General features: G+C 31.3%; 1 protein-coding gene across 3 annotated transcripts; it reads right to left on the bottom strand.

The window, feature by feature from the left end:
• Positions 1–4,524: 4,524 nt before the first annotated feature.
• On the bottom strand, positions 4,525–10,325 carry LOC117911333 (probable protein phosphatase 2C 60). 3 transcript variants are annotated; one of them, XM_034825660.1, is made up of 6 exons: positions 10,040–10,325; positions 9,824–9,912; positions 9,193–9,641; positions 8,166–8,533; positions 6,327–6,563; positions 4,525–5,143 (listed from the first exon to the last, which is right to left on the bottom strand). In XM_034825660.1, the coding sequence occupies exons 3-6, from the start codon at positions 9,509–9,511 to the stop codon at positions 4,874–4,876; spliced, it is 1,194 nt and encodes a 397-aa protein (XP_034681551.1). In that variant the 5' UTR covers positions 9,512–9,641; positions 9,824–9,912; positions 10,040–10,325; the 3' UTR covers positions 4,525–4,873. The 3 variants fall into 3 exon arrangements, with proteins under 3 accessions (XP_034681551.1, XP_034681550.1, XP_034681552.1); XM_034825659.1 differs by lacking the exon at positions 9,824–9,912; XM_034825661.1 differs by lacking the exons at positions 9,193–9,641; positions 9,824–9,912; positions 10,040–10,325 and adding an exon at positions 8,958–9,059.
• Between the last annotated feature and the right edge of the window lie 13,670 nt (positions 10,326–23,995).

Raw genomic sequence — 23,995 nt, 5'->3', positions numbered from 1 at the left:
CAATTATTATTTAAAATACTTCATATTATTTTTTATAAAAAATGTATCCAATATTTTTCGAATATATATGTGTATTTTATATTTTAAAAAATAATATTCAAATAAATCTTTAGAATGTATTTGATAATGATTTTAAAAAATGTTTTTAATTTTTTTATTACTTCAAAAAATTTATTTTTTAAATTTTATAAATACTATAAATGCTTTCTAAAATCATTACCTCATATTTTCTCATCCTTGGTTGATACTAAAAAAAAAAAGATAATTATTTTATTACAAATCTTATAAATTTAGTTTTTTGAATAGCTAAGAATTTGTATTGATCATTTTTAAATCCAAATAATTTTATTATTTAATTTATTTCAAAATTTTGAAATAATAAAATACAAACGAGTGATTGTGCCACTTGAGTATGCATGCCATGGTATATCATATACATTACCATTTTCTTTTCGCATAACAAATTTTTGAATTGTATCTCTTTTTACCAAATTTCTAAATTATTTTTTTGATAAGTTATAAGAATTACCAATGTATGTTCACTCAACTTAATTGTTTAGCTTCTAACATTTTTTTTTTTAAGTAGTATCATTTATAAACTATGCCCATATATCTAAAATATTCTTTCATTTATAATTCACATATAGGTCCTTGGAAAAATTAAATATTTATTACTTAATCACTTAAATTAACTTTAAGCTAAATTATATTTAAATTATTGACTTAAAATTATTATTTAATTATTAAGTTTATTTGATAAAATTAACTTAAAATTTATTATGAATCATCAAATTAATATATTTATCCTTATAAATTACAAGTGGAACAAAAGGGGTCGAGGAATAGTAGAGGTCGTGGAGTAGGAAAGGAAATCATGGAAGTAACTAAAACAAATGAAGGTAAAAAATTAAAATAAAAATATGGACTAAAAAATAAATTAGTCGTTTTTATTTATCTTTTACTTTAAGTTATACCATGAAGTTATTTTATTAAAGATACTTAATTTACTTAATGACTTAAATAAAATTATTAAATCACAACTTAAGGTGGTTTACCGAACACCCACCTAAACTCGTTAGAAAATATAAGAAGAGTCTTTGTAATTCATCATTTTTATTTTCTCTAGGGTTACTAATAAATAAATAAATAAAAAAAGGTACTTGAGGATCTTTATGTAATTTTTGCCCTATAAAAAAAAAACCATCAAATGGGTTTGCTTGAAATTAACCATCTTCAAAACTTTGACTTTATCTTATATTTTTTATTAATAAAAACAATAAAAGAGAAAAAGAAGGACAAACTTTTTGAAGGATAAAGAGGCCTTAAAAGGATTCCTGGGACCTCCTCAAAAATTCAACAGCCTGAGAATCTAAACCTCAATATCAAAACTTAACAGAATACTTGCAACCAACTTTTAAAATTAATTTCATTTCCTTGAGAATGAGACCCACCACCTTCACAACTTTATCAAGTAAACCATTATTCCCTTTAGATTAAAGGTGTGTTTGGAAGGTTCTAGTAGAGAGTAGATTGTGTTTTAATTCCCTTTTAGAATAAAATAGAAAATAAATTCATTTGTATGGAAATAAAATCTCATTTTATCCTAAATTTGAGTCATGATAAAAGAGTATAATTAAAACATTAGATTATATTTGATCATCGGAAAGTGCTAAGGAAAAAAAAAAAACACAGATTGTTTTATGAAAAATATAAAAAAAAAATTAAATATAATTAAAATTAATTAAAATTTTATATATTTTTAAATTATTTAATTTTATACCAATACATTAAAATAAATAAAATGATTTGCAAATAATAAATAAAAATAATTTATTAACTTAAAATTTATTTAAATGTAAAGAGGGATCACCCATGAATTAAATACTATTTGTAGGAGAAGTTGATAATTGGGCAAACTTGGATGACTTTGTGACAAAAAAATTGGGTCAAAAAATCCTCCAAATGCCTTTGGTTTTTTCCTCTGACCCATGAAGATGAGGGGTCCAATAGTGGCATTGAGAAGTGTGTCATTTTTGTCCCAAGGGTTTAGAAAAGCAACAAATAATAATAAGAAAGGCCACTTAGAAGGAAAAAAGGAGAAAAACTTACTAGGGTTTTGTGGGGTTGTGGGGAATATGCTCAGACTCTCTGACATGTCAGAAAAGAAAGCCTTTTTCTCTATTTTTTTTTCATTGACCCAAACCTTGGAACTCTTGCTTTCAAAGTTGGTCCTTGTAAGTTTGTTAAATATCTCTAAATTATGAATTTAATAATCCCATTTGAGTAATTTTTCCATATGTAGTTGTATTTATTAACAATTTGAGACATACATTGGTTTTTTAAAACCCATTTGACTAGAGTTTTTCAAATGGTAAAAACAATGTTTTGAACATGGAACACAACTCATAAAATGTTTGAATAGAAAATTTAAAATATTATAGGCCTATTTGAAAATTGTTTTTTTCAAAACAATTTTAAAAAATAATTTTTTTTAAATTGTTTTTGGATTTTTGTAGAACAAAAATTTATGTGAAAACTTAAAATGTTTTTAACCTATTTTTAATATTTTTAAATATACTTTAAAAATAATTTTTATATTTAATATTTTATTTTTAATCATTTCACGTATAATTATTTCTTAAAATATTTATCAGAAAAATATCCTATTTTCCTTTTTTAAGAACAGAAAATAAAAAATAATTTTTTGTTTTTAAGAATAAAAAATTATTCTTAAAAACAATTTCCAAACTATACACCTCAAGTTTCGATTTAAAATGACCTTTTAGTGAAATAAAACATCCTTGTTGGCATTGTCCAAAATAGTATCTATTTTTCTTTCATCCTTTATTTTTTATATTTTATTTTAAAAAAAAATGTTTGAAATCATAATTTCAAATTTTGGTTTCTATGCAATTTTAGAAACCTCAAAATGCAGTTTCTAAATAATTTTTTTAAAAATAGTTTGAACGGTCATATAAAAACATGATTAAAGGATCAATTTGACCCAAAATTCCACTATGTATTAGACAATGATTTTAAAAAAAGTTTATAATATTTCTAATATTTAAATGATAAAAAATTTTAAGTGTCAAAAAAATTTAAAAAAACTTCCTAAAATCACTATCAAAATGTGATTCATCAATTACAAAAACCTTTTCAAATACAATGTAAGAAATGGATTTTTGTTTAATTAAACATTTTAAATATATATGTATTTAATAAAATCACATTACTTGCTTTTATTTCTTTCATTTTAAGACCATTTTTAAAGAAAGGACTTCAAGCCATAACCATATAATTCCAAAAAATGCTACTCCTTTTTGCTTTTCCCTTTTTCTTTAGGAATATTTGTGCCAAAAGCACAAAATAATTTGTCCTACAAATCAAATAACCCTTCCTCATATTCCATAAACACCTGCCACAAAATACGAGAAGAGTAACCAACATATAGAAAGATCCAAGGGTTGCTTGGTCTTCTACAAAGATTGGAATAAGGCAAATTTCCCATCAAATGTATATAACCAAAAGGAGAAGAATCTAAGTGAAATTGATGGGAGGGGGCCTTGGATTTTTCCTAGCCATTAGCCATTTCTGAAGCACTTGTTATGGAGCAGAGAGGCCTTTTCAGTGAGAGGAACCCACCTTGTACATCAGAACTCACAAGACCCTTTTAATTCTTTATACATGTGGTCCCCAAATCAGCATGTCAAGGGTTGGCCAACTTGACCCTTTTTTCTTCTTTTTTTTCCCCCTTTTTTGGATCATTTTTATGAAATTCGTTAATCTACCGATTAACCCGAAACGGGTAGCCTTATTTAGACTTGCATTTGAACTTAATAAACATGGGAAACAAACAAGTCATGAGATCAAATTCCCGAGCTTCTAAAAATCAAGGCTCTGATATCATATTAAGCTACCAATTTGAATATTCAAGCTAACAAAGGCATATTCTCAAGGGTGGTGTGATTTTCAGGCCTTTCAGAAAAAAGACACTGATTTTCAGTGGCTTCGAAGGAAACAGTAATTCAAGACTCTGGAGATCATTGGCTATGTTTTGAACATTACACTAGCCTGAGAATTTCCTACATATGAAACAAAAGGTACCTGAAAAATCACTGTTTTTAGCTGGGACTTGCTGATGTTAACCATACAATAAAACAAACTTAACAATAAATAATGGGTCGAAACCGGGATTTGCTGATTATGTCCAAACAAGTTAATTAGCTACTTGACATAAACATGTCTCCATTAAACAGAAAACGTAATGAAGGTTAGCAGGGTGTGCTCGATCTATTCCTGTAAATTCTGAGGTAAAACCAGAAAGAGTTCATATGAGAAGAAAGCATCTCTACCATAATACCTGATCAATGTTGCATCAATTGGGTGGTTTCCTGAACAAAGAACTGCTTCAAAGTCCAGTTCTCCATCAAGCATTGCTGCAGAAATCTGCCTCAAACCACTCTACAGCTAAAAACTTTTCTCCATGTTAGTACCAGTTAAGAGTAGTTGTAAAGAAGTAAACAATTGAGCAACAAATAAGGATGTTTAGATTACCAAGTCGTACAATTTACAAAGCCAAAAACCCCAACAAATGGAAAGGATGAAAGATCAAAGGGAAAAAATAAAGGTAGTAAGAACTGTCCAAGGAAATAACTATTATAACCATCACCTTGAAGCTCTGTTTGCAGTTCCATTTTTTTTTTTTTTTTTTTGCTTTGTGGCACAGAAGCTAAAAAGCAAGTATCAGTTCCCAGTTAAAAGTTACAGTGTACATTAAAGAATTGAAGGGCTGCTCCTCTTATCTCTTTTGAAAGCTACCTGGTATTCACACAAGAGAATAGTACAACAGATAAAAACATGAGAAACGGCGTCATCAGGTAGAGCCAGCTTCAGTGGGGGTAGCGAAAGGGGCAAGAGTATTGGCAGGCAGGTTGATCCCACCTCCTCTCACAGAGATATTAGAGCATTTGACTGAGCTAGCCCTGCTCACGAGATTTGAGTCAAGAAACACAACAATCACTGTGATGTCATCATGGAAATGCCGACGAACCCCTCGGTCAATCTTCTTCAGGTCTGAATACCTCATTTCTCTCTTTTTTGCTGCTTCTTGTAAAGCAGCTTTCACCAGCCTCTTTGCACTTCCCTGCATGAGAGAAAGCAAATAAAAGTAAGTTTTGTTCCTTAGTTTAATGGAGATTTTTTTCCCCATGACATGCCTCTGCCACTAGTATCACATTTAACAGGAAAGAACTAGTTTTGATTTTGATTATGTTTCCTGGACTATGCATCAAAACAAGATGACAACTGAAAAAAAAAAAAAAAAAAAATTGAAATCAATATCTTTCACACGGAGAAAATACCACTACATGCAAGTTTTGCAAGAGCCAGTAAGATTAGGTTAATTGGGTGGCCAGGCTTTTTCAAGGTAGTACCTCACATATCTATACAAGCAAATCCCCACTACCGAGTACACAGAAAATCCAGGCTATATTTATTTGGGCAAGAGTAAGAAAATCCTGTGGCAAATTTCGGATTATTAACCACTTGTGTGGGTGCTCCATGTAAAACTGTTCCATTGTGCTCCATGTTGCATTTAGAGAAACAAATATGCCCTATAAAATGCAGCCGCCAACAAATGATGCTACATTTTGGTATTCGATGAAATGACATGACTTCAAATCATCAGAGTCATTTGTGGTAGTTCTACCATTCCCTAGAGTTCCATTCTTGTAGATGGATTTGTTCCTTCAAACGCTTTGGAAAGCAAAATGGAATGCTTCCATATTAATTAACAGTACCAAACTTATGATTTAAGGGCACTCCTCTTAATGTAAGGTATTGACTAACCAAAATTTTCTCTTACTGCAAATAAAACAACATGGTTTCAAATGGACAATGACATTTTTTCACTAGGAGAGCTGTCCAAATAGGTGGTCTAAAGTGCCCAAAAAAAATGAAAAAGATTGTTGTAAAACATTCATAGAGGATAGATCATCCCATTAGTGGCAGAGGAAAAAAAAAAAGAAAAGTTAAAGATGGAGCCTGATCTAACTGAAACACGCTATAAATGAAAATATGGTCTAAATAGATGATGGCCTTGAGCAGTTCTGTTCATGAACTGAAAATGATGATCTTAATAAACCCATGGCTCTTCAAGATAAAATGTTAAAGATTAGTAACCATGATACTACATCAAAGATTTGAACACCAACTTAGAACTGGGTTAGTCAGTCATTAACCGCTCGGTACTTTATGATAGATTGAAACAGAAAAGGAAAAATAAAAACCCTTTATCTGAAAAGCAGTGATATATAGAGTTGACTTACATTGCGAGGGTGATTTTGAACAATATCTACTGCCTCCTGATTGCTAAGGTGCTCCCAGAGCCCATCAGATGCAAATATAACAAACTGATCGTGTGGCTGGAGTGGGTGCACTGAAATTGCTGGGTCTGAGCTCAATATTGGCATTCTGAATGGTTCACGAAGGCGAAACTTGGCAATTAAAGGCTCCCTGTTGAACTCAGCCCTTTTTAAATATACATCACCAATAGACCTAGTAATCTGTAAGAGAAAAGATTCTGACCATTAGAGGAACATACTCATAGATTAAGATGCACAACATCAAGTCAACTAGATAACACAGAACACAATTTCAAAAAATGAAAATTAACAGAACACAACAACCGCAGGCACAAATACTGAAATGCATGCCCATACACACATAAAGGCATCCTAGGTGCTTTTTTCCCAATCAGATCAACATGGTTGAACCATGAGTATCAGCACCTTAAAAGGGTTCAATATCAAATTACCAGCACAGAAGCTCGTGAACTATAAACAAAACCAAGCAGAAATAATCCGTTTAGTGATGTGTCAGCACCATCTCAAATCAACTCAAAGCCAACATCATCACTCATGTAATAAATTCATCTCCAGCAGAACCCAGGAATTGAAAGTGAGCCATCCATGCAACTGCCATATAGTGTGTTTCATATGCTTCAGCCTTCTGCCATGGTAAAGAAATACCATGCTTAGAAAAAGATTTTTGTCCTTCTCTTATACCAGCACAACAATTATGATCAAGATTTAATTGTTTCATGTAGAAACCATGATTACAATGAGTGTCTCATCATTGTTTCTGCTCTGATCCTAACCCAGATCTTCATGGTGCATTCTGCTTCAAAACCAGAAAATCAGATAGATGGTATCTACACATGATCTCAAGCCGGGCCCATAGGAAGGCTTCCATGATCCTGCCCCCCATCAGATATTCAGGGTACTTATCATTCCATGTTTCCCCTTTTGAATTAGGCACATTCAACTCCCTTATCCTATGTGATGGAACCTCCAATATTGCAAACAGCCTTTAGTCTACAACCTTATCCCTTGTGAGGGAATCATTTTACATGAATTATTCCCACATCCTCATCATTTGGGCCTCTACTATTTTCTACCCTCTCTTTTCCCCTTTACTCTCATGACACAACCCAAATTTTGTGTAATCTAGCTATTGTTGCTTAAATATTTAATCACTTTTAAATTAAAGTATTGAAATGCAAAACTGAAAGCATGGAGACAAAGCTACTGGAATATTTATGAAATCATTTATTTAATCTTCTACTTCCCTCCCTTTCATGCATTATCTTCATCAAGTTTTAGCTATCATCATAAATATATATACATATGAAATTGGAATATTATCTTTTACTTTAGAATTTCTTATTTATTATATTTGATGTTCTTCTGGCCGGCAGAAACCTTCATCTGTGCCGTTCAGATTAGATAACATACCTTCATACCTGGCACCCACATGAAAGTGTAGATCATCACATAAAAACGCAAATTAATAGAAATCTCATAATTTCAAGAGCATGAATGAAGTTCTTGGTAGAAAACAAGCAAGAAAAAAGAAAAGAGGAAATAAAAAAAGTGAAAGATGGACAACTGGGAACTCCATCTGGCTACCATATACCCCATAGACTGAAACCACCCTGAAAGCACAATTTTTCCTTTTCTTCTTTTCTTTTTAAAGAGAAATGTGAAATGAGCCATTACTATGAAGTTCCAACTCCAGTTCTACTAAGTAGTAAGTGCTTAGTAATACTGCCCTAGCTGTATAACAACATATATCAATGACCAGTACTCGTGCAAAGAATGAGTTACCTGTATAAGGCCCCTTACACGCCATACATTATGCTTTAAAACTACAATTTGATTGTCGTCCGGATGCAGAGAATGCAGCTCCTGTCTAACAGACTCTATACAAGCATTGTGCTCAGCTGACAGCTGAATGGCTAGAACATCCCCAGTTGCCTTCACAAGTCTCCCCAAAACCGCACGGGAATCGCCAAGGTTGGCGATGTAAAGATTCCCACCACAAATAACACCAACCAGGCAGCATGATCCGACTGCTGCAAGCTGTGGTCTGATGGACCACTGTCTAGCAACAAGAGAGATAAACCCCTCTTCTGTTGCTTGAAAAGCCTTGCGTATTACATCCGTTGACATGGATTGCTGCTCTGAAGTAAACCCTGTAAAAAATACCAAAACAGAAAAGTTAATAAGGAATTGATCTCTAACCTAGAACTAGAACTTCAGTGATCTACAACAGTCAAAGTGATTGAGCAATAGCCAAGCTTTAAAGTATGCAACTCCAATCTTCCATTTCGGTTCATGAATAAAAGATTGGAAAAGAAAAGAAATCAAATGTTGACTATTATATTTTCACTATTTGCAGCCTAACAAAAGAAAAGGGCAGTCCAATCAATCACTATAATTTTCTGAGAACCTCAGCTAAGACGGTATGGAACAAAAGGTCTCTCTTTCATTTCCAATAGCCAAATGCCACCATCTTCTCAGTTATTCAAAAGAACCAAAAAACTGCTACCACCACACAAATTGGCGATTATCAAAAAACATTCTCAAGAATAGTATTTTATAAAACAAAATACCTACATTTAATTGTATCCAGGAAGCCTGGTTGGCTTGGTTGATGTGTGATTTTCATTTTCTGAAAAAAGCAAAATAAAATCAAGTACCCAACTGAAAACAATACTTGTCCTCTTTGTTTTTCCTCAGTTTTCTCAATCACCGGTTGGCAGGTAAGAAAATTCTTTACCATAAACATATACAGCCAATGCAGCTAAGAAAAATTGAAGTTCCAAATTGCAATATAGTTGCAGTCACTTACTCTTGAGATGATGGAAGAGGTGATCATTGATGTACCGGGCCGTCTCGGGTCCACCATGCCCATCATAAATTCCAACAAAGGTACCATAAGGGCCAGACTCATGTGAGCTCAAACTGCCTGACTCAATCTGGCTATGATCTTCAAGTAAATTGTTGGCCTGAATAACAGCCATCGAGAATTCACCACTAGAGTGCTGCCCAGAATCTTTGTACCACAGGAGCCCATCCTGGCGACCACCAGCGTCCGAACCAGTGTGAACATATCGATCCGACCCTGGCCGAAAACAGGCCCTCAAAAAGTTCATCAACCCTGATAACATACCTCATCTCATCCAAACAACCCTCCAAATTCTCCACATCTAATAAGGACTCAGTTCAACTGGAGCCGAGTACCCCAATTTTGAATTGTTCCGTCCTCTACTCGACAACCGACAAAGAAATAGTACAAGTCTACAACAGAAAAGAAACAACACGGAATCAAAAATTGCAGCGATCACAACCCAACAGATCAAAGAAATCATACAATAAAACAGAGGAATTATAGCTAGAAATCAGAAACCCATCTGTATTTCTCCTTAAAACAGAAAACCCATGAACATAACAGCCGCTAACAATGAAAAATCAACACCTACACAAAAGGGGTTTGAAAAAAGAATGGTCAAATCCACTTTTTTCTCAAGCAAGCGATTGGTCAACCATTTGAAATCCAGAAGGTCCAACACTTCACATTGAAACAACCAAAACCCAAGTTAGAAAAATCTCCAAAACCCCGTCAATCACAACAATTCAACATCTTCCCCAAACAGAAATCCAACTTGCCAAAAACGAGGGAAAAAAAAAAATCTCACCTTTACAATTTGGTGAGCTGCTCCGCTCTACAGCTGAAGATCTGGGAAAACCACCAAGAACTTTATCCGTGTTCCAAGGGGCTAGATCTGCAGATCCATCAAAACAAGAAAAATGGAAAAGAGATGGACTTTTTGTGAATGGTTTGTGCCTGCTTCCACTCCTTTTTGTTGGTGAAGTTGATGAGATTGCTGAAGAGAAGTGAATGGGGTGTTTTGAAAGAGAGTAAGTGGAGATTGGAGGCAACTGAAAACTCTGGTATATCTCAGCAGACAAACCCCATAAAAGACCAACAAAGGAGAGTTTGAAGCCAGCAAAGCAGAGGTCCAGCTATGGGCTCCACACCACTTGGGGAGAGAGAAACTAGAGAGAGAGAGTCAATGAAGTTATCTGGATAATGATATTCTACGCAGTAATAATATGAATCTTGCATGCAATGCCGTCCACGTGAATACACGTGGACACTAACCCACAACCGAGAATAACTGTACTTTGGAGAATGATTATAGTTTCTTTCCCTCCTCCCCTTTTTATTTTCTTTAATTTTCCCCATTTCATGAAATAAAATTTTGTAGATAATTAAGACAAAAAATTGGGTTTTAAACAAAAATTTATTTCAAATATTTTGTTTGAATTTATTATTAATTTAATAAAATAAGATCCAATTCCACCTTTCACTAAATATATTAATTTAATCTTCCAAAATGGATTAATATAATTTAATTTTATTTTGTTACATCTTCTTAGAATTTGAAGCAAAATGTAAGGAAAAAAATAATGTGGAAAAGTATAAGGAAAAATAAAAAAATAAAAAAATAAATTTAAAGTTAATAATTAAAATTTTAGTAATTTTAAAATATATAAATTTTTAAATAATTTTAATTATATTTTCTTCTTTTTTTATATAGTAAAACCAAATATGAGTTAGTCATTTTTCTTAATATTTTTTTAAAAAATATAACTTATTTTTAGCCATAAGTTAAACAATGATTATATGATTTTATTTTCTATAAGATTAAAAAAACTCTATGCAAAGAAAATTTGTTTTGTCATCCATGAAAAAAAAATTATAGTGGAAATATGCCTTTAGTGAAAAACATCATTTTTAATTTCTTTCTTTTCCTTATTTTTGTTTTTAAAAAATCATTTTTCTTAAAACATATCTTGATTTGGTGAAAATATTAAAGAAAAATGTCTAAAAATTATTTTTATATTTGGATATCATGAAAAATGTGAGAAAAAAAATAAAAATGAAAACAATTTTCTATAGAACAATTTTTAGAACATTTTTAAGAAAATAGGTTTGACAATCATAAACTATTTTCTATTTTTTGTTTTTAAAAACAAAGAATAGGGTGTTTTCAAATAATATATTTTTAATTGTTTTATGTTGTTTTTACTTATTTTGAATTGTTTTAGAAAATAATTATATAAATATATGGAATGATTAAAAACAAAGCACAAGATACAAAATTTATTTTTAAAAAATATTAAAAATGTGTTAAAAATATTTCATGTTCTCAAATAAACTTTTATTTTACAAAATATCAAAAAACAATTATCAAAATTTGTTTTTTTAAACTGTTTTCGAAAACAGTTATTAACTATGACCTTAATTTTTTTCTTTAATTTTTCCCAACAAAGAATTTTTTTTTTTTAACTTTTTTGTTATATTTTTTTCTTCTTTCTTCCTCAAATTTTCTAAAAATCAAATATAGCACCGATTTTTTTCTTTTTTAATTATTTTTTAGAAGCATTAATGAATTTATCCAAGTACATTATGTGAATTTTTTTTTCTAAAATTGAAAGACTTTATACATTAGTTTTCTTTTAAGCGAATTTATGGTAGTATATCGGAAATTGACAGTATTTTTACACACGTAGCACTATTCTACTCGACAGCACAGAAGTTCCGTGCCTCCAATCTTCGATCAAGTTTACTGTTAAGAGGCCAGACCGGGGTGACCTTTTTGGTGACTCACTCCTTCAGAGCCAATGGGGTTTATTTCCCCTGCACCCTCATTCACCGTAATACCCAAAAACAACCATTCCAATTCCGCCACGTGTGATAAAAGTGATTTTGTCATTTTCCGTGATGAGCTGGAGGGATCCTATTGACCAATATGAAGGTAACATTCTGAGAGATGAAAGGGTAAAAGGAGGTGATGTAATGCCCACAGAGAAGCAACGGTCTGCCCAACAGCTCATAGAGAGCTTTTGGTGTTTGGACATATGTGAGCTCCGCCGACCTTTAATTACAACCTTTGAATCTCCCAAAACTTCCAATTTTTTTTGGGTTGGTGTTTGACAATTTTGGGTGTTCATGGGGTCTTCTCCTCTCAATTGGGTCTTTGCCAAAACCCTAAAATCATGATTTGGGGTCACCCAAAAATGAAAAAAAAACAAATGACCAAAAAATATAAAGGAAAAAAAAGATCCTAGCTTTTTCTTGACTAATGTATAGGTGGATTATTTAATCCTTGCTTTTGATGGGATGGCAATAGGAGGTGACAAGGTTATACAAGGGTCGTTTCGGTGAATTTAGCGTGTAACATCAAGAAAATGTTAGAAGTATCAAAGTAGCATACATCGAACAAAATATTCAAGTAATTGAAACATGTATGATCAAATTTAGGTCATTAAACAAATATACAAATGAATAAAATTAAGGTACAAATAATAAGACCATGTTGCACTATCTAATTGGTAGCATTTTTTCGATAATATTGAAAAAATACCCTTCGCTACTATACCCAGACGCTTAACATAATTATATTTTTAGAAGTAACTAGTAAAATTCTTTTAATGAATATGACTGTTATTGATTTTATTCTTGTTTAATTCAACAATTTAATACATTAGGGAGTAATTGGATTATAGTTGAAAGTAACACGATGAGTTTAAAATGTGATGTGATTATATTTTGGGGATATTAATTTCAATGCTCTTTTTTAAGATTAAACGATCAAAAAGACAGAAACATCATATATTTATTATATAACATTGACTCTACATAGTGATTCTAATTTTTTATCATAAGAATGGTCAAAAAATAATTTCACCTTACACAAGACTATCTAGCAATGCGATATCACGATTTATTGTACTTAGCATACATAGTTTCATTGATGATGTATTTTCTCAAATTAATGCACCTTGCTTCTTTTGATCCCCACCCATCTTCCAAATTAAAGCATCAAATATGGGAACTATTTGGGAACCCTAAATTTTAATAGCCTATATAATATAAGTCTTTTTGTCTTTACCAAACTTTTCCCCCTGAACTTAATGAGCTCGGCAAGTAATAGAAAAGATGGTCCATCGAACATGTGGAATGTTTTTGTCTCATTCATTACCCGACTTTCAATAGCTGAAAGGTAAAAAATAATCATTTTTTTTTTTTATAACTAACATGTCCTTTTTTTTATATATATGTAGCGAGTAAAATCCAATTTAAAACCTATAACATTACTATTGGTTTTATATTATGATCTAACACACCTAAATTTGTAAAGTCTTGCCTCATGCCACTTGAGAAAAAAGAGAATTTTGCAACTTTTTATTAGTGGTCTTCCCAGGGCGGGGTGTGTGGTCAAAGAGGATAGTAGGCCTCATCAATTGATTTTGGTCCATGTGGGTTTGAATTATTATTATTTTTGGAGAGTGGAAGCATTGAAAAAGTGGTGAAGAAAGTTCCCATATCAAAAGGGCTTAGTTCCACATGATCATTATGACATTTTGGTATTGCCAAAAGGAAAAGAAAATTCCTAATGTGGATTCAATCTAATGGTGCCTGTTGCACCACCATTGTGTGCCACATGTCCACCTATTCTAGGAACCCATATATCATATGCTTTTAGAGTTTTATATTTACCTTTATACTTTATAAAAGTTAGATATGATACCAAAGTTTTATATTTGCTTGTATTTTTTATATTTTGATCACATTTTTTATATTTAAATTATATTTTTATTTTACATATTTCGATAATTATTTCACATTATACATAACATGAAACTGAAAAATAGAGTTGATTTATTTTCAATTTCCTATAACATTTCCTATATCAGATTATTAGTCCGATCTTCGTTGAATGATTAGAAGTTGTTATTTGTCGAAGTGTCATTTCTTTTGGGTTTGGTTTTCAATGATATGTCCCTGAAAATGTATAAAAAGTTCAAATCAATATTGGATTGGAAAAAATAAATAAAAAAAAATCTTCAAATCAAATCAATATGGAATGGACATTTGTTCAAATGTAGTTTTCGTGGTTAATATCAAGTTCCACATTAAGCTTATCCACCCAATATTCCATGACTACCTTTCATTTTTGTACCAATATAAATAATTACATGGTCAAATGTTTTGATTCTCATTTATTGTGAAATTGTGGTGAGAATTGTTTTTAGAAAGAATCCAAAACTCCAAATTTATTTATTAAAGACGTTTGAAATCGCTTTCTTACTAAATTACAAAATAATTGGAAAAATAAGCTCTTTAACTTGAAAAATAAGTTCTTTGAGTTGAAAAAGTCATCTTGCATTAATCTTTGATTATAATTCAATAATTTCATATCATAAAACATGCTAGAACAACAAAAATTAACAAAAAAATAAAATTGTTATTTTTACCACCTATCGTCGCAATAAAATGTTATCAATGTTGTGAAAGTGAAACAAGACTAATGACGCTAATAATATTTTTTTCTTAACAATAATAGTACTACATACTATTCATCTATTTTGAAGAAATTAGATAAAATGATATGGTCCACCGACCCTAGATGTTTGGTCTTAAATAATGAACTTATAGATTTACTTTAAGAATCATGTTAGCTTTTTAATATAAAGTTACAAGTTACATTAAATTGGAGCCAACATGCATATAAGTTTAGTCACATATAATATCCATTAATATCGAAACAACTACTTTACAGATGCATATTCTCACATTCTATACATGTTGATTCCTGAATTCCGTAACTAAACCACTAAGTTTCTAAAATCTCGTTTTCTTGGAAAATGAAAATAAGAAAATTTTCACTAAATCAAATTATGTGAAGTAATTGAAATCTGGACTTCTTAACTAACCTAACTATTTGATAATTTTTCAATCAAATCCTAATGATATTGTTGGATACTGGGAAATCCAATCAAAGAAGAAAGAACAAGTTCATTAATTTTAGGATCCAATGGGCAAGTCCTTTTCAATACAAGTTTGAATTGACCCCATGAAGTAACATTTTGAATTCAACTGTTGGGAAAGTTGAATGATTCAGTTCAACTGCCTTGTCTTGGTGGCTACAAGGTATTCAAACACTTTGAACTATCGAACATTGTGACGAAATTATTTTAACCTATGGTTCAACATCAAAATAATTTCGACTTGGATGGGTAAGAAATATGACCATGACTTGATTAATAACATGCACACAGATATGACTAGAAAAAGTAAATGTATTAGGGTTTTAGTCATGACTAAAAAAAGGTAAATATATTGAAGTTTTAGTCTATGTCGATTGTCCTTTCAATACGTATCATAATCTATTTGAAATGTCGTTTCATTTTTTTAGATTCGATTAGACATTTAAGCTAAAACAAATTTAAAAAAAAGATTCGTTAAACATGAAATGACTTGATGTATGGTTTAAAAAATGAATTTTGTCTAGAGCAAAATTTTGACATTTTTTTATCTTAAAAGCTTTTAGTAAAACTATTCAAATAAATACAAAAACTTATTTTTATAAAAAAAAAATATTCAAATTTTTAAAAATTGATCTAAATAAGATTTTAATTTCTAATAATTACAATTAGGCTCAATAAAAAATTGAAATACAATTTAATAATTTTCTCGAAAGGAGTTTTTTTATTTAAAAAGAAGTGTTAAGACTTCGTAAAAGGGTGATTTCATAAAAACTCCTTTTGAACTTGTATAAAAGACTTTTTTTTTTATTTATATCGTATTTATCTTTGAACGTCAGCCGATCACAAAAGTAAAAAATAAGTTATTATAAATAAGACTTGAAGACTACTTTGACAATATCTTTAAAATTTATTCTTAGAAAATGATTTTTAGGAACAAAATTTTATTCAAGAGTTCAAATATGAAAAAATAAAATAAAAAAAGTTTTAACTTTTTATATGTAAGGGCATCATACATTTATCAAACCACTTTATCCTACCATCATAGAAACAACACAACATTCTATAAAATCTTCACAAAAGATAATACAACATACTTGATTAAAAGATTTGAGAAGATCTCTATCAAATATATGCAACCATACAAAAAAAAATTTAAAAAAAAAAAAGAAAAAAAGAAAAGAAAATTTGAGTGGCACATAATATTTATTGAAATGTAAAAATATTTTAGCATCTTTTGCATGTCCTTCAAGGTAAAAGCCATCTTGTCAATACTCATAATTCAAAAATGTGGACCATATTGTGGATTTGCTCTTGGTAAATCCTCAAAACTTTGGCATCTACTTTTACCCCCATTGTCCTTTCTTTTCTTTTGTTATTTTTTTATTTTTTTATTTTTTTATTTTATTGGTAGTTACCAATCTTTGTCAATGCCCACAAGTTTGAACCAAGCCATATTTTTGCCCTTGGTTCTTCACTTTGCCCACAAGAAAAACCACAAATGGAAAAAATCAATTTGCTATGATAATTTTATTTTAATTTATGACTAAATCTCAATCATTGAATAAAGTTCATTTTGAATTAAAAATAAAATATAAGAAATGAAAATAATACTTTTTATTACTTTTGATTGATAAATATATTTTCAATATCAAATTTTTTTTTAGCAATTTTCAAATGTCATATAAGGGAAGAAAAGACCAAATCATATTTGATGTCTCATGAACACGGTTTCCCTATTTTGCAACAAGATAATCAATATTAGACAAAAGTGGGTCTGCTTATATTTAAGAGCATATGGGAGAAGAATAGTTCAAAATTTTGGGGCCTTCTCACCTTCTTGTGCCTTTTGCCTAGTCTCCATATCTCTATTCCCTTTCCCATGTAACCCACTTTGCCTTTTGGTGAGGATCTTACTTACAAAATATTCTTGTTATTGACTTGTTCAATGTTGGAATCAAATTTGTGGAGTATGATCTATTACTTAAATTAAAATTATAAAGCGAATAACTAATAAATCCAACCGGGGTCAAAGAAAAGTAAGACTTTATTTAATAATTATTTTTAAAAATAATTTTTAAAAAATGTTTTTTAATATTTTATAAAATAAAAGTCTGTTTATAAACTTAAAATATTTTTAATGTTTTAAAATATATTTAAAAGTGATTTTTATATTTCAATATTTTATTTTTAATTATTTCATAAGTTTATATAATTATTTTTTAAAACAATCTTAAAAAATAACTAAAAACAATTAAAAAATATTTTATAATTTTTTTTTTTGTTTTTAAGAACAAAAAATAGAAACAGTTCTATAATTATTAAATGTGTTTTTTGTTTTTAATTTCTAAAGAGCAACAATTGTTATTAATTATATTAATAAGTAATTTAATTGGATTATCCCTCCAATATAATCAAACCATTATCAATAATATGATTAAATCATTTGATTTTTTTATTTTATTTTATTTAGTTGTGGAATCATACTATTTATCTAATGTAACTAGGGTATTTCTTGAAATACCATATCATCAATTGTACCTTAAAAAAATCCCAAAAAAAGTATAACAAGAGACATGAATAATTTTTTATGTCCTAATGTTGGCAAATTGGCCTCTAAAAGAAGGTTCTATAAACATTCTACCAATAAAAAAAAGGCTCTATTGGTAGGTCTAACACTTTGAAAATGTGAACCACCCTCCCCAAGTTCATGTGTTTTTGAGTTTATTAAAATCATTATTTTTGTTTTTATAATAGTATTCATGTGCTAGGTGTACATTAAAGGAGACCCTCAAATAGATAAAGTTGAAGAAAAAGTGCAAGGGAGGGATATGTCCCTTTACCTAATATTTCATTGTGTCACAAAGGGTCAGTCCCATCCGTTGATTGGATTGATTCTTCAATTTGTTCAATGTAATTCATAAGGTTGGAGCAAAGCTTAAAAAGGTAGAGGTGGTGGGGGCATAAATTGCAGTACCAACCCCACTTTAGTGACATTTTTTTGAACCCCCAACAAAAAGTGTGTCCATGTGAAGAGAATAGGACATCCCATTTCATCACCCCCACCCCCCTCTTCCTTTGTTTTTACACCCTTCATTTGACCCCAAATAGTGGGGTGGATGACCCTAGAAATAAAGGCCAAAGGAAATGAAAAAAATGGCATATTCTTTTTGGTTTAGTTTATAGTTTTGATTATTAAGGGGAGAAATGTATTCATTGATAGTGTTTGTAGGTAAGAAACAATTATAAGATTTTTTTGTATCATTCATCCAATGATATAGTATTATTATGATGAATCCGATCATTATATCCGTTTTGACTCAATAACCTTCATTATTATTCTTATGACTTAAAAATATGTCAACTTTATTCGAATATGTCACATTTTATCTATTTTGAGAACTTTTCTTCTTCGATATAATGACACATTATTATGTTTGAGTCTAGATCATTAGAAGGACATGAGTTTCAGTCTCATCGATCTTTGTCTCTCTTAATTTATTGAACTTTTTTAGGTTCAAAATGACAATTTTTTTTTATCAAATATGATATCGATGCTTTAACCTAAATAAACTTAAGATATATTATCGATCTATTATCTAATAACTTAAGTTTTTAGATCAATTGAGAGTTAAACAACTATTGTATATAGAAAATGAAGAGGGTAATAGCTAGCCTTTGTTTTATATGTGGGAAAAGAAAAATTGTATTATAGTCTAATGCAGTGATAAAAAAATATAAAAAGAAAGTAACGTAGATGTCAATGATATCACAAAAATGGCAGGAACAAGCTGGACATCATGAATCATTTGAACACATTTCCACAGGTTCACTCCAAGATCTCAATCACAGGCCTGTTTTATTGAGCAATGCCATAACAAAATAAAAATAAAAATATAATAAATAAATAAATAAATTTATATAATATGAAGGGAAATGACTGGCCTCCAATGCCTTATCCCAACCACCAGAGAGATCCACAATATGGATAATGTTGTTCAACTCAAATCTATGGAAACAGCCCTGTCTTCAATGGAAGCAATGCACTTAGTCTAGGTTGAATTTGGGGCATTTAATGGATGAAACTCAGCAAAAATCATTCTTTATTCTTATATTAATGAACATTTGAACCAACCCAACAATCTTTTTTTGGTTCAATGAGAGTTAGAATCTAGAGGAAAGTAAGAGGAACAGAGCTCTTCAGTTCTACCTCCCTCAGACTGACCCATTCCTATCAGTTTCTAGGGGCTTTTTTTTTTTGGGTCAATTTGAAGCCAAAGTATAAAACAAAAGGGTACCCATCTTCAATTCAGGTCTTTGGGATGTGGGTTTGTCTCCTATTACAACATTTGACCCTTAACTTGGAACTTATAGACCATTTTTCAAATCTGCCTACAACCTAAACCTTCATTGATAGCTATGTTTTCAGCCATTTTCATGTGAAGAAATCTTTTTTGCCTTTTACCAATATCATCATGATCTACTATGAGGTATGCTATGATGTATATTGTGATAGTTTCTTCGTCTGATGTATGAGTTTGTATGATACTTGAGTGGTAATTGAGGAAAATCGATATAAAAATACATCTTTTTTAATACATAATTAAATTATTTGATGTGAAATGTGATCTGAAAGAATGGGTCTTAATATTCCATGAATCTATACGTGGGTCCAATGAATAACTCTTTGTTTTTCGAAGATAAATTAATTTTCAAATCATCCCCTTTCCAAGGCCGGGAAATCTGTATATCAATAATTTGGTGAAAATAAACAAGTTGGCAATAAAATCAATTAAAATGACTTATTTTAGTCATAATATTTTTTTTGCTTACACCAAGCTTAAATTATGGTCACGTGAAGAGACCATTGAAAATTGAAATTGAGATCATGTGATTTATATGCATTTTGAATAAGTTGATGCGCTAATTTTGAATTATGAACCTTAAAATGACCCAAAGTCTGCTTGCTATGCTTCTATTATAAGGATAAGTAAATTTGAATACAAAAATCATATGAGTTACTTAATACGTGACATGATTTACGTCTTGTTATAGTTTAATATGTATAAAAAAATCAAAAGTAAAAAAAAATGGTAGTATAGACCGAGGTAATAAACTATATATAAATTAATGCAAGTGATTGATTTTCTATCGGATGTGTATTAAATTTGAATTCCCACAAATAACAATGATTTTTCTACAAATATTTATGAATTTTGATCAAATCTTCCCCGAAATTCACTAGTTTTCAAAAATCAAAGTCAATTTTATAACACTAAATGCTATAATTTTCTAGGGTTGGAATCTTCAAATTTGAATTAACTTTGAAAATTATAGGGTCTTTCATTCCCATTGATTCAACTAAATTGATCGTTGAATACAAACATAGGACTAATGCCTTTTCAAAGAAAAAGGCAAAAAATAAAAAAAATAAAAAAATAAAATGAGAGGTGTTGAATGGGAGAACCATGGCCTTTTGAAACTGGGAGGAACAAATTTTAGGTATGGGTGTACTTTCAAGGTGGGACCCATGAATCAATGTGGACAGTGGAATTAATGAATAGTTGGTAAGAAAAATAATTGATGTTTGAGAATTTTTTAAGGGAGAATTGTGTTTTGGGCCCAGCTGGGCCCAAAAATTAACAAATGGTCCATATATGTTACAGAATTAATAGAAAGGCTATGAGATATTGAGTGACATATATACCCTTCAAATTTCCAACTCAGATTGCTGTAAATTAAAAGGGAGAATTGTGTTAAATGTGAAATGCCATGTCACCTTCACTTCTGTTAATACTCTCGATGAAACCTCTGAACTGAGTGGAGCTTATCAATGGCATCCCAAATGGCAATCCTCTCCAGAGCCCATAAAACCCTCCTCAAAACCCTAAACCACCACAACAATCCCTTTAAAGCTTCCATTTCCACCTTCACATTCCTTTCCTAGGAACCCCAACTCGCCGAGCCCAGCCTTTCCCCGCCATCTCCCACTCCACTTCCTCCTAACCCCGCCTCAGGGAGCCCGCTCTACAACGAGAACTGGCGGAGCCCCATCCCCCAGCCTCAGTCCATCATTCCTCTAGGATTTCTGCACCAGTCCTCTTCGTCGCGGCTGCAGGCGCTGTCGCAGACGCTGGATGTGCCGAGCCTGATGAACGTGTTCGCCGACTGGATGACGTCACAGCGGTGGGCGGATATGAATCAGCTGTTCGAGTTTTGGATTAGGTCGCTTGATAAGAATGGGAAGCCGAATAAGCCGGATGTGAACTTGTATAACCATTACTTGAGGGCGAAGTTGATGATCGGCGCCTCGGCTGGGGAGCTGCTGGATCTAGTGGCGCAAATGGAGGACTACGCCATCATTCCTAATACGGCGTCGTTTAATTTAGTGTTGAAGGCAATGTATCAAGCCAGAGAGACCGAGGCCGCCGAGAAGTTGTTTCAGCGGTTAGGATTCTTTTCTTCCGCTTATATTCGCACTGTTGTTTTTATTGTTTTTCAAGAAATGTTTTAGTATTAATGTTGATTTTTGTCTATTTCTGAAAATGGAACTTCAGAATTCTCTTTCACTTACCCCCATTTCCAGAAAATTAAGGTTGTTCCTTCTGGAAAACAAATTATCATTGAACTTTTTTTTCCTGGGAAATTGCATACACAAAATTTGAATATGATATGCTTGATTAGTGGAGAATGAAAATGAACTTGGTACCTAAGACATTTGCATGGATTTTTCCATTTTAATTTTCACGTAAAATTGTTATTAGATGCCATGGATTTGTTAAAGCTCCGTAGGTTAAGATATGGGTCAAGAATTTACAAAACCAGATAAGATTCATGCTTGGGGAGATTGGCCATAAAGAAAATTTATGAAGGTGACCGATAAAATAGTTTATTTATTAAGGCTTCATTAATGGCAAGATTTAATTCCTGTTTGAGTTGAGGCTAAGATATGGGACAAGAATTTACAAAACAAGATTAGCTTCATGCTTGGGAGATTGGCCATAAAGAAATATTTATGAAGGTGGCTGATAAAATGGTTTAGAGAAACTCTCATTTGTGATAAGAAATAGGATAAGATAAGTAAACCTCTCGATTATTCCTTATAATAATCAAATATCTCGTCATTTCTCATGTCTTATGTTCAACTAATAGGATATGATAAGTGATGAGATAATTTATCCAACTTTTTTTTAAAATCTCATGAGATATATACATCCCATGGATCTGCCTATCAAAAAAAAAAAATATATATATATATATATATATATATATATATATATACATCCCATGGATCCTAAATTCGTTTCTCTCATCCATTTTCTTCATTTTTTTAATGGCACTTGGTATATTTTTTATTTTAAAAAATATCGAATACGGATATGCAATATATTTTCCTTTTTATTTTTCATTTCTTCTACAAATCAAACATGAGCATATTATAACATCTCTGATTGGATATAATGAACTAGAATATCGTTTCTATCCGATATAATATCCAAGAACATCATATTCTACATTGACAATGATCTTTAGGATATGTATATATTATCCTATCATGTCAGCCAAATGTAGTCAAAGTGTCTTGCAAAAGATGGTGAAACCTGTTTACGTTAGATGTTGGCTGTAATGATTGAATATTATCAATGAAGTACATATTATTGACTTAGTGAGGAGCTCTTAATGGTAAAGATTCATGGAAGAGCATCAATCAAGAATGGGATGAGTTCACGAGGTTCATTTCCTTCTCTTTGGGTGATTGGCGAAGAGTTAGGTTTTGTCATGATATATGGTGTGGGGAGTTGCTGCTGCATGTCCCCCAACTGATTTCTTCGACGGGCGAGGGTTGTGAGCAAGTCAGAAATTAGAAAAGCCTTGCATCTATTTTATCATCATCATCATTTCAAAATCCAAATGACGGTGGGTGTAAATTATTTTCTCTCACATTTTGATTTGATCATATCCATCTTGGGTCATAGGAATGAAGCATGAGGTAAGTAAATTGAAGAAACTTACAGTGAATATTTTCGAAAATATCTCCTATTAAATGGCATTTCACCTGTTTGAAAATTCTTCACTTTATAATCTGGTTGTTGGCTGTATAGTGTAGGTAATAAATGGGTATGGTGGAGACGGTGAGCTGTGGGGATTAGTTAGCGCACTTATGATGAATAGGAAAGTAAATTGGGTTTCATTTTCCCCCTTTTCAGTCAGCCATGACATTCGGATGTGGTTAACCCAGCCATATGCACTCTTTAAGTTGTAGGTAGGTCGAATTCTTGCAACTGTACAAGGCATTTACACCAACTGTACAAGGCATTTACACCAACTGTACAAGGGTGTACAAGGGTGTGTATCTTAAGGGATTTCGAGTGATTTTTAAGAACTTGCTCATTTACTTTTTCCAATCGTGGGGGACATTCCTCACACTTATTGGTTGACAACATACTCATTGCATGCATTTTATTTGATATCTACCATGTTAATTCATTGTTTTATCTCCCCTACATTACTTATGCGTATGAACAGAAATGAGGGTTCATTTTTTCCTTATTTTCCCTCTTTTACAAGAATGGAAACATTGTTGCCCCACCCATATGCACTTGTTCGGTCGTCCCTTCGGTGGATTGCATAACTGTACAAGCCATTTACACTAACTGTACAATCCAAATGTGCTAACTGTACAAGTGTGTACAACCCTACCTATATTGAAGGATTTCAACTTTTTTTGAAAACAATCGTTGCTCATTTCCTTCTTTTTTTTACAAGGGGGACATCTCTCACAGTCATTCCTCATTTCCCTTCGTACACATTCAAAT

The sequence above is a fragment of the Vitis riparia genome, chromosome 3, assembly GCF_004353265.1.
Source record: "Vitis riparia cultivar Riparia Gloire de Montpellier isolate 1030 chromosome 3, EGFV_Vit.rip_1.0, whole genome shotgun sequence".
NCBI classification, from domain to species: domain Eukaryota; kingdom Viridiplantae; phylum Streptophyta; class Magnoliopsida; order Vitales; family Vitaceae; genus Vitis; species Vitis riparia.
This window is presented reverse-complemented; position numbering and strand designations above follow the sequence as displayed.